Raw genomic sequence first — 15,396 nt, 5'->3', positions numbered from 1 at the left:
AGAGAGAGAGAGAGAGAGAGAGAGAGAGAGAGAGAGAGAGAGAGAGAAAAGAAACATCTGTCAAGACAGTGGTTCAGGTACAAAAATCATGGCCACAGATGAAATACTAATGTCCTATGTAAAAGCAGCAGTAGAGGGCTTGCCTAGGATTCTCAGGGCTCTGGGCTCCATACCCAGGACTGTAAAATAAGTAATAAACCACGACATTCCAAGAGGAAACTTGTTATAAGTAAAGTGAGGTGTCTGGAAGGCACAGCCTGGCCCAGGATGTGATGAAGGAGTCTAGTTATAGCAGTACTAAAAACGGGGCTTTCACTTTACTGGGAGAAGGGTCTGGGCCTTGGGATGAGTCAGGTAAAAGTAAGACCCACTGAGGACCGCTGGGAAAGCCAGTACTATTTGGTGTCTTTTTTACATTTTCATAAAGATTTGCTCACAGGACTTCTTTGTCTTAAAATCAAAAGCATAAGGTATTTTAAAAGCAGGCCTCAGGAACTGCTTAAAATAAATTATAACATGGAAACCTAAACTCAATTACCTCTAACTTACAAACTTCATTTTACCCGTAGTGACACTTCTAATAGTTCCAGCTGTCAAGGTCATGGGATACGAAGATTAGGGGACACAGGGAGGTAGTTACTGATTTATAAGGAAATGCTTGGTGACCCCAGGGCCTCACTTCCTCCAGGAATGAAGACTCAGTTTTACCTTCTAGAAATGAGTAAGGAAACTGAAGCCTTTCTAAAGCACTCACTACCTTCATTTGTTTCTTCCCTCCTTGTCCCCAGCTTGCTGAGTTGTGGGAGGAAGTGCTTCCCTGAGAGCCGGCGGTGTTCCAGACTCCTCCGTCATCCTCCTCTTCCCAGCTAGGATGGCGAGCTCCCGTGACTGGTCCATCACTCTCTCCCCAGCCGTCTTGCATAGATTTGGAATCTTTAAAGAAAGAGTGAATCAATTCTTTGCAGTAAATACATGTAACAGAGAGATTTCTTGCAAATGCAGCATTTTAATATCTTTGCAGTTTTGTCTGCTCCATCTACACGCAAGGCAAATGCATTACTCATACTTAAGAGAGAAGACAGCAGACCTTACAATCAAGATCTTTGGACTGCTTCTATGGTTCTTCCTGGAACCAAGGAGATAGTAATTTCAAAATTCAAAAACTCATCTCTATCCTAAGAGATTTCAAAATTCGGTGGTGGTGCATACCTGTAATCCCAGCACTTGGGAAACTAAGGCAGGAAGATTACCATGAATTTGAGGCTAGTATCAACTGTTTCAGACACTATCCCAAACAAATCAACAAAAGTTGTGTGTGTGTGTGTGTGTCTGTGTGTCTGTGTGAATATGAGTGAGTATGAATTTTGCATTTCATTTATAAGAGAATGGTTGCTCTTAGTGAGCATGGCTGCTGACTGTCAAGTCTTTTTTTACACTTCCAAATGTAGGTACTCAAGTAGATGTAACCAAAACACAACTGTCTACCTTGTTTGGGGCGAAGCAGAAATAAAAATGGGAATAAAAACCACAAGGCCACCTGGTGGTGGTAGTACACGCCTTCGGAACCCTGCGCTCGGGAGGCAGAGGTAGTTGGATCTCTGAGATCAAGGCCAGCTTGGTTCCAGGACAGCAAAGGCTACACAGTAAAACCCTGTCTTGAAAAAACAACCAACTAACAACAAAAAACCCCACAAGGCCATGGAGACTTGGAGCTTATTAGGTCCACAAACGTGTCTGAAATGCATTTGGTCCTGAGGAGGATCCTACATGAGGCTTTGATAAGAAAGGAGAAAAAAAATGTAGAGGGCAGAAAGGAAGAAGAGAAGAAAGACAGGATAACCAGAGAGGAAGGCGCCAGACACCAGTCTCCAGTTGGTTCTACCACCACACCCTTTTAACAAATATAGTTACTATGAAGCTTGCAAGAAAAATTCACTTCCCTCCAAAAATACTGTATGGAACTGGATTTGCCTTCATGTGGAGTGGGGAGCTGGAAAGTGGCTCTTCTCTGTCCTACTTCCAATGACTGCTGCTATCCTTAAGACCAAGGCCGATGACAGACAAGTTGCCACTTGCAAACCAAGTCTACTTACTGGGTTTCATGGCATTGGGAGCGTTGGCAGGTGTGTTTCCCCAGCCTGTGGTTGATGCTCCTGCATCATCCATTTCACCCCACCCAGGACTGCTTTCATTTGGCTCACCCCAGGCTGAAGTCCCATTATCTGGAGCAGGTGGTGTGCTTTTGCTCCAGACTGCAAAAAAGAAATGTGTGTCTTTAAGGATCTATTCAATACTTAAGATCCAGTGGAGTGAAGGAGGCAGGTACAGTTATACTTTCTTGGCAGAAACAAATTCAACCTTCATGGAGGGCATTTGGTAAAGTCACTTTCCAAAGGTCCAATGTATATGAATTCTGACCCAGTAAACTCACTGCCAGGAAAATTTACCCTAAAAAAAAATGTACTAAAGTGATGAAATTATATGTACAACAGTGTTCAATGTATTAACTCTAGAAAAAAATGGAAGCAATTTAAATATCAGAATGAAACAGGTTACACCAAGTGTGGGTAAGGTATACCTTAAATATCTACCAGAGGAGACAGGTTCATAAAACTGAGTTCATAAAATGAATTCCATATGAAAATAATTAAGCGACAGAACTGTATGTGCTACAGAAAGCTTAAATATACATGAAAAGAATGAGGATACAGCTACAGGACTATTGCCTGCCTACCAGGGAAAGGCCCTGGGATCCACTTTCAGGATCCCTGCCTCTTCCCTACTAAAAAGCTGACAAAAAAAGGACAAGATAACACTACAGAAGTACAACCCCTTCCCTGTTAAAAAGAATTAAAGCTTAGGTATATCTGTAATATGTAAGAGCAAGACTTATGAAGGAAACAAACTTCAACAGAGTTCAGTGAGAAGCCCAGAGGTAAGAGTCTCATCTATTGCCCTTGCTTTCCTGTACAGTTTGGAGTCTTCTGTGAACACAGGATCTTAAAGCACTAGGAAGTGTGATTTTGGATAAGCAGTTAAAGAGCAGCCTCTATTTCTGTCCTCATTTTTTTTTTAACACTTAAAAAAAGAATTAGTTAAAAACAGTCACTTTGCATTTTAATTAGTGTTCCTAATTATATTTACTTAAAAACTAGGTTTACTTTGAATGCTGGAAAACTTAACATTATGATTAATTTTACCTAAAACAAAACAAAACAAAACAAAACAAAAAAACAACCTAACAATCCTGAAAGACGCATTTTCTTAATTGGTGAGTCTTTTACAGGGACATTCATGCCAAACTGAGAACAGAATTAAGCACTGTTGCAACAGTTGGATTTTGGGTATTTGACTGTCCTTAGATCATCTTTGTAAGCACACTGCCTGCTACAGTCAACAATTAAGTCACTTGGAAGGAGGGAGGAATGCAGCTTGAGGTAGAGTACTTGCTAAGCATGCTCAAATCTCTGGGTTTTAGCTCTAACACTATAAAAATAACACTGTAAAATAATTTTGGAGACCCCCAACTGTCCAGATAACAGCTGAGATACAGCATTGTGACAGTCTCCAGAAGAGCACACAGAGTGCTCTCCTTTGCAGAGGAATGGAAGCACAGAGGGGCTCACAGGTAAAGCCAGGAAGAAAGAAAGTCGGTCTTTTTCTACCTTAGTTCTTTACTTTTAAACCTAGTTTGTTCTGCAAGAAATAAGCTTATTTGGTGATTTTTTTGTTTGTTATTTTAAAAATTATACAGACCAATAATATTGCAGAAAAATAATTCTGGGTAGCAAGAGTGTTGTCATCTTTTCCTTATACCAAGAAAGACCGCTGTAGTGTATGAGAGCAGGTGCCTTCTCCAGTGTACCACAGAAAAGTTCTAGGAACAAGAAAGCTGGAACTGGAGGAACAATCCTCAGAATAAGTTAAATAGATGCACCTTAACAGATAAGGCTTAGACCAGGATTTCTTTTATTTTACTAAGACCTATGAGAAAAGAGTTGGTACCTACCTGATGCTGATTTTCCGGTCATCGGGGTAGGCAGGTTTGGTTCTCGAGGTGCCGGGCCCCCTTGAGAATTCTTATCCCAAAGGTTCACATTCTTGTAGTTGTAACTGTTAGGGTCTCCCCAAGCTGAAGTGCCATCATCAATGTCCATTTTTCGACTAATTGACTGCGGGGATGGCTCCTCCCAACCACTGGGTTCATCATCCTTAGGGGTTGCAGGCTGGGGCCCACTGCTCCAGTTGGAATTAGACGGTCGAACATTGCCTTGAGGTGGTGGGGGTGGGCCTCCCCATGAACCAGATGCCTCTGGTTGTGGTGGTGGTGGCTGCTGCTGCTGCTGTTGGTGTTGTTTAGTCCAGGAATTGGGCTGTCTGCCCGTCTCATTCCACGCAGGGGATCTTTTGCAATCTTCCCACCCACCTTTTGAGGCTAGGTTTGTATTCCCACCATTACCCCAAGTTCCAATTTCATTCTGCCCTCCTTCACCCCACCCAGACACAGGCTTATTGGCAGAACTTTCCCAATTGTTATTTTTCACTTGATCAACCTCTTCACCCCAACCATTCTTCCCAGAAGTCCATCCTTGGTTGGGCTGGCGCCCACCTCCCCACCCCTGATCCTTACAAGAACTCTCATTCCAAGAGGAAGGTGTCTTTTCATCTGCTCGTCCTCCTCCCCAGTTAGAAGAGTTGTTGTTCTTATAGTCATTCCAGCCTCCTGTGCTCTTGGGGTCTTTCCACTCTGTCGAGGCTGAGAGCTCCCCCCATCCAGACTTCATTTGATTGCTTTGGCTGGGTGCATCTCCCCAGCCCCCTGAGTTCTTGGTCTGTGTGGCAGCGCTCTCCCACCCCTCAGTTCCTTTGTCAGATTTCCCCTCAGGCCTTGGCACCTCTTCAATATCCCACACTGTGTCCTGCTTAATTTGAGTTTGGCCCCAGCCAGTGTTTGAGAGCACCCTAGGGTCCAAATCAGTCCGGCTCAAAAGAGTCTGCAAGACAGCCTGGCAATCAGGATGTGTGGGCCTGTACGACCGACGACCGGAATTATGACTGTCGCTACTTCCTGCTTTATGGTTGCTTCCAGTGCTTTGACCTCCAACTTCACTTCCTGCGGAGCTGGAAGATCTTCCCCAACAGGGAGCCTGGGCATTGCCTTGGTTTTCAGGGAGGGGGTGGCCCTTTTGATTGTCCCATGCTCCAGTGCTAGAATTTGGTTGGTTTGGACCACTCCATTCTCCAATTTTCAACTCATCAGACCCAGTCGGCTGTTTCCATTCTCCCTGAGAGACCCCAGATGTTATTTTGTTCCCTTCGCCCCATTTGTTGTCATTAGAGTCCTGAGGGCCAAAGTTCCAGGACCCACCCGTAGACCTGTTATTATTGTCCCAAGAGTCACTTTTTGACCCAGTTGGTTTTGGAACAGAAGCTCCTTTCCAGGAGTCCTCTCTGTCTTTTCCATTGTTCCCATTATTTCCAGAATTGCTTTGTCCAGAGACTGTGTCAGTTCCAGAAGGCCCCCTAGCTGCACCCCAAGACCCAACACTCCCAGTCTTTCGATCTCCAGTGCTTTGTGAAGGGGTATCAGTGCTCCTGGAGGTGTTCCCCAAGCCCATTCCAAAGGGCATTCCCTTATTTTCCATCGGGTTTGGTGAACTTAAGTTCAAGGAGTTAGTGTTTCCATTTTTTGGTCCATCAGTGTTATGAATTTGAGCCTGTTCTCTGCCAGAGACAACAAAATTAACACCCGCATTTTCCATCTTTGACTGCTGTTCCCTAGATGCCTGACCTACTGTGCTAACTTGTGCACTGGAACTACTATTTTCTGTTTCCAATGCCCCTTTCCTAGACGTTCCTTCTTGAACCAACGCTGGCCAGGCAGATGGGTTGCTATTTGGGTTAAAGTTGCTGAAGCCAGAGCCAGGTCCAATTCGATCTTGACCACTTGTACTCCTCCAGTTTCCTAGTCCATTGTTGCTATCTGAAGTAGAGTTGGGAGATTGAACAGACTTAGCCTTAGGGTCAGACTTCCAGACCCCAAGATTACATTCATTCCCAGAACTTGCAGACTGGCATTGGCTCCCTTTGCCTTTGTTACTAGTGGTGCTTCCTGGCAGAGTGCTCTTCTCAGAGCCAGGGTTCGAGGCACTGTTGTTATCGGTGTTGTTTTCGGAAGAAGATTCAGTGTCTTTGCTGGCAATACAAGGCCACTCTTCCATGTCAGACCCGTCTACAATCACCTTGTCCCAGATGTGAATTGGGTTGGGGGAGGCGCCGTTGTTGGAGGAGGCTCCCGGGCCCCAAGTGGAATTTGCATAATTTGAAGCAGCAGCACCTCCAAGGGTTGACTCTGGGAAAGAGATCACCTGTTAATCACAGCTGTACATCCATATTACCAACACCTGGGGCTCCGACTGCCCTTGGAAAGCTCAGTGTATCCCCTAGACTAGCTTGTTTACTGGGTCAATTTTCTTGAGTGATTTTAGTACAGTATGTAGAGTCACCTCTTTACATAAATAAGTGTATACCCCATGTCATCGTGCCAGTGTGGAGGTCAGAGGACAATTTGTTGTAGTTGGTTCTCTCCTTCTAACATGTGGGTCTTAGGGACTGGAACTCAGGTCATTAGGCCTTTTAGGACATGCTAGAGTTTCCTCTCTGTCACTGGCTAGTACTGTATGTGCTACATCTAACTCTGTATCAGCTCTCAAAAGCTACCTACCTGCCATTCTTGCTGAAACAGAAGGACCTTCTTGTGTGTTTCTTTATTCTAACACTTGTGGCTGGAGCTGTTTCTCTAAAACACCCCTTTGGTTCTATTACTGTTCTTTGAGAGCATAATAATTCCTTAGCGCACAAAAATGCACAGCCTGTTGGTCAGTCTCAGTAAGGTGTTCTATGACCGAAGGCCAGTCAGGCCTTATCAGTTTCAGTTGTATCTTTTACAACTTTCTACAAAGACATCTACAGTCTTACTCTGGGCATCACTTTAGGCTGGTACCTACTGTTTTCTCTTCCCAAGTCCACACAGTGAAATTTATTCATCTTTTTAGACATACGTCAAGTGCCACTTTACCTATGAATCTACTTCTGAGCTTGTCACCTGAAAAAGCATCTGTCTCTAGCAAGAGCCATTTTTCTCATGTGGTAGCCCTCTGTTCACATGTTTCCTTTTCCACACTGGTCTTTTCACTGAAAACCTATCTTGTTAATGTGTGAATTCACACAGTGGCCTGTGCATTCTGCTCAGTAAGCCTTCTCCGAATGTTGAATGTCCCTTAGCTAGCTCCTGAGATATAGGAGTATGTATCAGATAGGTTTAGACTCCCAAGGGGATTAAATCTGATAAATCAGTACTGAATAGCGTATAGTTCAATGGAATGTAGCATCTCAAGTGTGTCTGAGGGGGAAAATAATGTATTTTAATGAAATTTTTTCCAAACTTATTTTTCCATTAACCAATTTTTAATTAATACAAGTTAAAAACAACACATATAAAATGAGGAAGCACAGAATCTTAACACCTTGAGGCAATGTTGGTCTTGCCTATGCTTGATGATATTCAACATCTAGTTGTTTTTCTTTAAAATTTGTTTTTAAAATTATATTTACTTATTTGTATGTGTTCTATGTGGTACATATGGAGGTCAGAGGGCAACCTCTGGGAGTCAGTCCTTTCTTTCCACTCTGTGGGTGGGCTTAAAGAAGGAACTCAGGCCACTACGCTCGGTGGCCACCACTTCTATCTGTTCAACTCCCTCTAGCTCCAACTCTAAAGTTTAATATAACCTAAAAAGACACATTAGTTTTTAAAAGGGACTGGAAACTCTTTGCTACTTAAACACTTGGTGGCACATGATCTCACAAACCTGAGGTAGGAGGATAATGGGCCTGACACTAACCTGGGCTATGCCTGAGATCCTGCTTCAAAAGACAAGACAGAAAGAACTTTCTAGACTTCTAATGAAACTCATCAGGGAAAGATCCCTCATGTCTATATTACAATGTCTAGCATAGTTCAAAATCCAAGGTTCTAAAATTAAACACTGATTAAAAAAAACACCCTAGTTTAAATACTATATAATGGTATTATCATCTGGTATTCTCTGAAGACTCTATACAACAACCTGAGCAATCATTCTGGAAGCACAGGATTCTGGAAGATTTAGAAAAAGCCCCATGCAAGTCTCACTTCCTGAACACAGCTGAAGGACTACACAATCTATGTTTTCATGCCAAGACAGAACAACCCAGCTAAGGCAACTGCCCATGCAGACTTTACGTTGGGGCCCTCTCCCAGCCGCTGTCAGCACTAACTCTATATAAACAATCGATCCCAGGAGACAAAGGAAGCCTCTCTGCTTCCGACCTGGCTCTGCTCTTACCTGGTGCAGTCCCACTCTCGCTCTGCAGCAGCGCTCCTGTCACTTGTGCGTTGTTGTTTGGGTTTGCTCCAGGTGCTGTGCAGGGAGGAGGCCCCGCCCCACCCCCGAGGAGCATGCAGGACGGCGGAGGGGGCTGCCCACGTTTTAGTAACACTTTGTGGTCCTGCTGGCAACGGAATCGCGGTGGCACCTCCCGAGGCATGTAGCGGGCGGCGCTTGGCGGTTGTCCGTTCGGCACTGCCACCCTTTTGGCATTGTTGCCACCATTGACTGGTGGCGATGGAGAGCTGCCAATTGGGCTGGCGGCCGTTGGTTGGCTTAAACTTGGTTTCGTCACTTCGGGCACTGAAAGACACAGGAATTGGGAAAGTCTTTTAAATTAAATACATTTTTCTAAAGTATGTTTTTAAGAAAGTTTACATTTTGTTCTCAAAGGACAAGCTTTTAAAAATTCCTGTAGGATGGATGCTCACTTTACTAGGGTAGGAGTGGTGGTAGCAGGTGACTGTGATAAAAAAATCGAAAAACACCTATCTTATTATTTAAGTGGGGGGAATAAAGCAGCCATCACTCACTGCACCAAATCCTGGAAGGTACAAATGGTTGTAGCCAAGTACTCAGTAGCCCAGAGGACTTTCCCTTCCTCTAATTTCTTAATTAAAAAACCGTATTTATTTATTTATTTACATAGATTTACTTTTCCCCCCTCTGAGACAGGGTTTATGTAGCCCTGGCTGTCCTCCAACTCTCTGCCTGCCTCTGCATCCCAAGTGCTAAAATTAAAGGTGTGCACCACCACACCACCTCTGTATTTACTTTTTGTTCTGTGTGTACACATGCTATGGTAAACATGTGGAGGCCATAGGTCAACCTGAGGGAGGTGGTTCCTTCTATCATGTGGGTCCTAGGACTGGAACTTAGGTTGTCAGCTTTACTCTCTGGGCTACCTTGTAGACAATCATCCTATTTCTTTGAAGACCTCTGTGAACTTCTTCTGAAGTTCCTGACTAGGCACAAGAAGCACACTTTGCCCACGTTCTGAATTATACTGAATTATACATACTGAATTATATTTAAAGCCTCTACTTACAGACCTCTCTCTCATTGGCCTTAAGCTCCTCAAGAACAAAAAACCATCATTCATTCTCCTCTCTGGAGAACAGATACAGAACTGGCACCTACAGAGGACTACCAGCCTAGAGGATCACAATATTCCACAGGACTTTGGTTCCTACAGCTTCCTGCTGGACACAAGGTTTATCTGTGACTTTTTTTTTTGTTTTTTGGAGACAGGGTTCCTCTGTGTAGCCCTGACTGTCCTGGAACTCACTCTGTAGACCAGGCTGGCCTCGAACTCAGAAATCCACCTGCCTCTGCCTCCCAAGTCTGGGATTAAAAGCGTGTGCCACCACTGCCCGGCTCTGTGACTGTTTATATAAAATATTAGAAATCTTTTATCTTTTATTTCTAAAATATCTGTTTTAGCTCTTTCATTGACATAAAATGTCAAACAGTACAGAAATGTGCATAGCAGCCCTGAAATCACTACACCCTGGTGGACCTGCTGGCTCCCAGCTCAACCCTGACTACAGAGGTTTCTACTCTCCACTTCCTATCTTCATCTTAGCAAAAGACCACCACTGGGTATTTCTCTTTTATAAACTCAGTACTCATTGAACAATAGTTTTGAATACTTTCATCAAACAAAACAAAACAAAAACCATCCATTCCTCCCAAGAAAATCTGCCCAGCACACTGAGACTGGCAATACTACAGGAATAATCTGAGGCCCAAATTCCTGCCAAGCAACTGTGGTAGCAGTATTGCTTTGACTGCTGAAATGATGCTGGGCCAGCATGTTGCCATTTAACTGCCTCCTTTATGAGGAGAAAGATACATCATCAGAAAACAGGGGCCCAGACTAGCCACCACGGGGCACTACTGAATACTGTGAGTGACAGGAGAAAAGAATAGTTGGCTCAAGTAAGTTCCAGGCAACTCATATGTCTATTCTTAGCCAATCACAAGACAGTACTGGCCTCCAGTAAAAGGGTGGTGGCTGTAATGTGATGGGCAGAATAAAAACTTAAACCAGTTATTGTCTAATATTAACACAGTTCCGTCCGCAGAACATATAGCAGAAGATGGACAAATAACTAGTAAATAGTTGTTTCTGGAATATTCCACATCATTTACTAATCTTCTTTTCTCTTATGAGAATAAAGCTGGGTAGATTCTTTCCGGCTCGTTTGTGATGTTACCCTTCTATAAATGGGTTAGGCGCTCTAAGTAAAGTTGGCCACATGGCTTAACTCTCTTTCTTAAAGAAGACAACGACAGAGCAGCCTAATGAGAGTAAAGGTCTGACTAACTTTATAATATACACAGCTGCTTCAACCCCAAACTGTGGTTGGTGCTGTGCACTGTGCCAGAATCCTTGTACCACCCCTTGTGGCATTTTCTTCCAATCATATCAAAGACAGGACGGCCATGGTAAAAGGAGCATACAGCTCCACTGCTTTTCTTCTCCTGTGGTGCTCGCTCTAGAGCTCAGGTGCTGAAAATTCCAGGGCTTAGTTAGAAAAGCTAATTGTGCTGGAGAGCCTGGCCAGAGTCTTGATTTTTTTCTTTATTATACTTCTCTATGAACTTTAAACAAACAAGAGACAGCAAGATGGCTCAGTAGGTAGAGGTGCTTTAAACCAAGCCTAAAATCCCTGAACCCACATGCTGGAATGAGAGAGACGACTATTGCAAGTTGTCCTCTGACCACACATCCACACATAAGTAAATGTAAACATAAAACACTTTAAAGGCAAGCAAGACTCTTGACATCTACCAGAGATGAAGCAATTGTTAGGCAGAATTTTAAAGTTCCATATTCAAAGGTAAGATGTCAGAATTGGTGTCCGTCTGGATGTGTGAGCTGTCAGACAGAGGCTATCAGGCCTGGGTGTCTTGCCTTTCAGGCCTTTTCTCAGTGTTAATGATTTGTAGGCTGAAGCATAAATAGTACTAAAATGAGCTACTTTCGCCACCAAACTATGTTTATTTGGTTCAAAAGCCTCAAGGCCTCAGTTTCTTTGCCAGAGAGTCTATGTAGGTATTAGGGAGTGGTGTGGCTGCCTGGCTTCTGACCCCTGGATTCGATCCCACCAAAACAACAAAACAAAAGAAAAAACAAAGTCTAAACTTTAAATAAACACAGTCTCTGATCACAGGAAATGAAAACACTGTAAAATACTGGGTGTCGTATTTTCTAATTTCTACTCATGTACCTTTAAAAACTACACTCTACTGACTCAGTCTTTCCCACTCCCACTTTATCTTATACCACTCTCTGACACTCTCTTATTTTGCTTTTCAACTTCTAATTGTCCTCATTTCTGAAAGTATAAGCCATTTTTTTACTCAGGAAAAGTTTTCTTTAAGAAATGTCTGAACTTGCCAAGCTTCTGAATCTGTGTGAGACCACACAACTGCACTTGCTACCACTTCCTTCATCTTAATGGGAGCCCCCTTCATCTACATACATTTGTAAAAGGGCTAGGGATAAAGTTCTGTGGTGAGCAAGAGGCTCTAGATTCAATCCCCAGTACCAGAAAACCAAAACTAAACTAAACAAAAACAGTTAAAACCATAGAAAATATACTATTTTAGGTTGGCAGTTTAAAAATCTCAAAGCCTGACCTATGCACATAGGTGAGTAGCCCATATTATGTGATTCTCAGTGACCCTACCACTGTGTCTACTTCTTCACCTTCCATTCACACACTGGCTTCTGCACTCACTATCTCCCTCCCCCAGACACCAATGTCTTCACTGCCAGCCTAGAGAGCGTGCCTGCAGCTCCTGACTACTGGCTCTTCTGAGATTTACTCTGGCCAGCTCTTTATTTTTCCTCATTCCCCTTCGGGGTCTACCACACTGTGGAGCAAGGGTTAAACAGTGGACACTCAATGGACATAGGTTTCAGTTTCAACAAATCAACTGTGTACTAGGAGACTGAAAGCAGCCACAGAAAGTGGCTGTGCTTCAAGACTTTAAGGACAGTGAGCCAGGAATTTTATATTGTCAGACACTGTTCTTTGAAACAACTAAAAAAAAATAAAGTTTGTTCAGAGGTAGTATAAAAATAAGCAGCAGGTCAGATTAGGCTTGTAAGACACAGTAGCAGCATCTGCTTTTAAACACCCTTTTAGTTATAATTCCAAAATAGTAGTTAATTTGGCCATTAGCTACTGTGGATGTACATACCACATTCGAAACAGGGCTTTATTCCGAAGTTTTATTTAGACCAGTTTGCAACTCATAACCATCTTCCCACCTCAGTCTCTCCAGTGCTGAGTAGGATAACAGGTACGAGTCACCACACCTGGCATTGAGTTTATGTCTACTTTTTAAAAATTACATTTATTCATTTGTGTATGTGTGTGGGCACATGCAGGACACTGTGTGAGTGTGGCAAGCAGACGACAACTTGCAGAAGTCAGTTCTCTCCATCTCTCCATAACAAACAGGTGGGGCCTGCCTACTTCTCACTTTGAATTACTTAGAACAGACTCTTCTTCAGAGGCTTTACACCGTGTAACTGTTTGCCCAACCGTTATCTCCACATTAGGTCTCTTTTATCCTTTCCCTTCCCCTCAAACTTGTTCCCCAGCCCTAAGCTCCATTATCTCCTAGCACAACGAAGGCATCACCCAACTTGATAGAGGTGTTTAGGACATCTGTCCTCACCCGACACTCCCGATTCCCCAGGACAGAGCTGAGCTCTCCTCCCACCTCTTTATCAGCAGTTCTATCCAGGCATGGTCCATTCTCCTTCCCTCCCACATGAAAACTCTGTGCTCACTTCTATCTGTGCGTGCTTTCTGACAGCTCATATCCATTCATCCTAGAGATACGAGCTCTCTCTACTTCCCTATTTACTGGTGTGCGTATATAGTATTGATGTGAGAGAGATTACATAGGCTGCCCATACCGCAAAATGTAGATGTCAGAGGACAACTTCTAAGTTTGTTTTTTCTTTCCACCATAAACCTAGGGATCGAACCTGGATCATCAAGCTTGAATGGCAAGTACTTTTACCCACTGATTCATCTTACTGCCCCTAGTTCCATTTCCAATCAAATGTCCCCACCTGTTAGAACACACAAGTACCTCTAGTAAGAGGCCTTACAGGTAGGCTAAATTATCTGACCCACTGTCACGCACTCACTCACTATATATGCTTCTTGGAACAGATTCAGAAGCCAGTGTAGTAAGATGACCTACAATCCCAGATATGCTGATGGGAAATGCTTTCCTTCTGATGTATGCCAATGAAGTATGGGGCAAAGCTATGATTTAAAGCTTTGAACCACAGTCTCTAAAAACTGGTCCACTGAGTTGCAAGTTTTTCTACTTCTTTGACTCAGCGTTGGCATTTCTGGGATCAAAATAAGCCTCACAGGAAACAAAAACAAAGTGGATATTTCCTGTGGACACGTTCAATTCTAGCTACCAGAGCCCTATCTGAGGACCCCCAGTTAGGAAGACATGAAAGCTATACACCCTGTGTATTTAAGGCAGTCTGAAAAGATAAATTCCTTGGCCAACCTGACCCAAACTGTGCATGGTCCATGGAAGTTTCCCCTTCCATACTGATGTCCATTACAGACCTGCAATTCCCACCCAGGATACTTTCTAGCAGCTAAAGGTCAGTTAGTTTTTAGTCACTCACTGCACACTGATAGCTCTCATTAAGCCAACCATTGTCCTACAGCACCCATTAACAAGGCTAAACTGTTATGGCCAAACTCTGCCATTATGTAGTTTGTGTAATTGAGCTTTCTAACCTTAGCCTAACCTCCCTGTTAAGTTTCACCTTAACCTGAGCTATTGCATGATTCTGGAAACCATTTTGCTTCTGTCTAATATCCATAAAAGACAATCTAAACTTTTGCCTAAGTCCCTCTTTTTAGCTGAGTAGTATGCACAGGACAACCTCATAGAACTTCAAATTGAAACCCCTGTCCTACTCTCCTCTCTGGAATTCTGACCTGTACTGGCTGGGTTTTGTGTCAGCCTGACACAAGCTAGAGAGGAAGGAGCCTCAGTTGAGGAAATGCCTCCATGAGATCTAGCTAAGGCATTTTCTCAATTAGTGATCAATGGGAGAGGGTCCAGCTTATTGTGGGTGGCGCCATCCCTGGGCTGGTGGTCCTGGGTTCTATAGGGTAGGTTAAGTAAGCTACAAGGAGCAAGCCAGTAAGTAGCATTCCTCAATGGCCTCTATATCAGCAGCTCTTGACTCTAGGTTCCTGCCCTGTGTGAGTTTCTGTCCTGACTTCCTTCAGTGATGAACCGCAATGTGGAAGTGTAAGCTGAATAAAGCCTTTCCTCCACAACTTGCTTCTTGGTCATGGTGTTTTGTTGCAGCGATAAAAACCCTAACTAAGATATCACCACACTGTTTGTAATGGTGGAAGATAAAGGAAGAACATAAAACCAATCTACTGCTTTTCTGAAATACAGAAAAATCTTACTTCAGTCCTTGTACAACCCAAGACTTGGCACCAACACAGTCTTTTCTTTTTTCTCTGCTGGGGAAAGAGTAGATTCATAGTTAAGGGAAGATCACTTAAGGAAGATAACTATTGTTGGGGAAAGGCACAGGAACCAGAAATGTCAGCTCAGGGAGAAGAATGATAGATAAAGACTTGACCAAGGAAAATAATAAACCTAGCAAGGCTGGTGAGTCTGACATACCTCAAGTTATAAATATGTATATGTTTGTCTTTTTTAACTTCCTGTCTTCTCCTGGGAGACCTGAGTTACACTCTCAGCTCCTTTAGGATTATGTGACTTGATTTTCTGATTGAGGAAGTAGGAAGAGTAAGGACATAGAGAAATGAATTTCATCTACAACAGGCATGAAAAAGACCCAAGTAGAAAGGTGTGCACAGGAAGAAAAGCCGGATTTCTCTTTCTCTCTCTCTCTCTCTCTCTCTCTCTCTCTCTCTCT

General features: G+C 43.3%; 1 protein-coding gene across 4 annotated transcripts in view; it reads right to left on the bottom strand.

Annotated features, from left to right (window-relative positions):
* Tnrc6b (trinucleotide repeat containing adaptor 6B) overlaps window positions 1–15,396 on the bottom strand; it is a 206,444-nt gene that overhangs the window by 39,307 nt on the left and 151,741 nt on the right. For 3 of the 4 annotated variants that reach the window (XM_028789977.1, XM_028789979.1, XM_028789978.1), the window contains 4 exons: window positions 8,388–8,732; window positions 4,010–6,352; window positions 2,094–2,252; window positions 758–933 (listed from right to left, as the gene is read on the bottom strand). In XM_028789977.1, coding sequence (XP_028645810.1) covers window positions 758–933; window positions 2,094–2,252; window positions 4,010–6,352; window positions 8,388–8,732 — 3,023 coding nt within the window. The remainder of the gene's footprint in view (window positions 1–757; window positions 934–2,093; window positions 2,253–4,009; window positions 6,353–8,387; window positions 8,733–15,396) is intronic. The other variant, XM_028789980.1, reaches the window with a different exon arrangement.

Source organism: Grammomys surdaster, unplaced genomic scaffold (assembly GCF_004785775.1).
Source record: "Grammomys surdaster isolate TR1022 unplaced genomic scaffold, NIH_TR_1.0 125852, whole genome shotgun sequence".
Classification (NCBI taxonomy): domain Eukaryota; kingdom Metazoa; phylum Chordata; class Mammalia; order Rodentia; family Muridae; genus Grammomys; species Grammomys surdaster.
The sequence above is the reverse complement of the archived record's forward strand: the minus strand, read 5'-3'. Positions and strand labels throughout refer to the sequence as shown.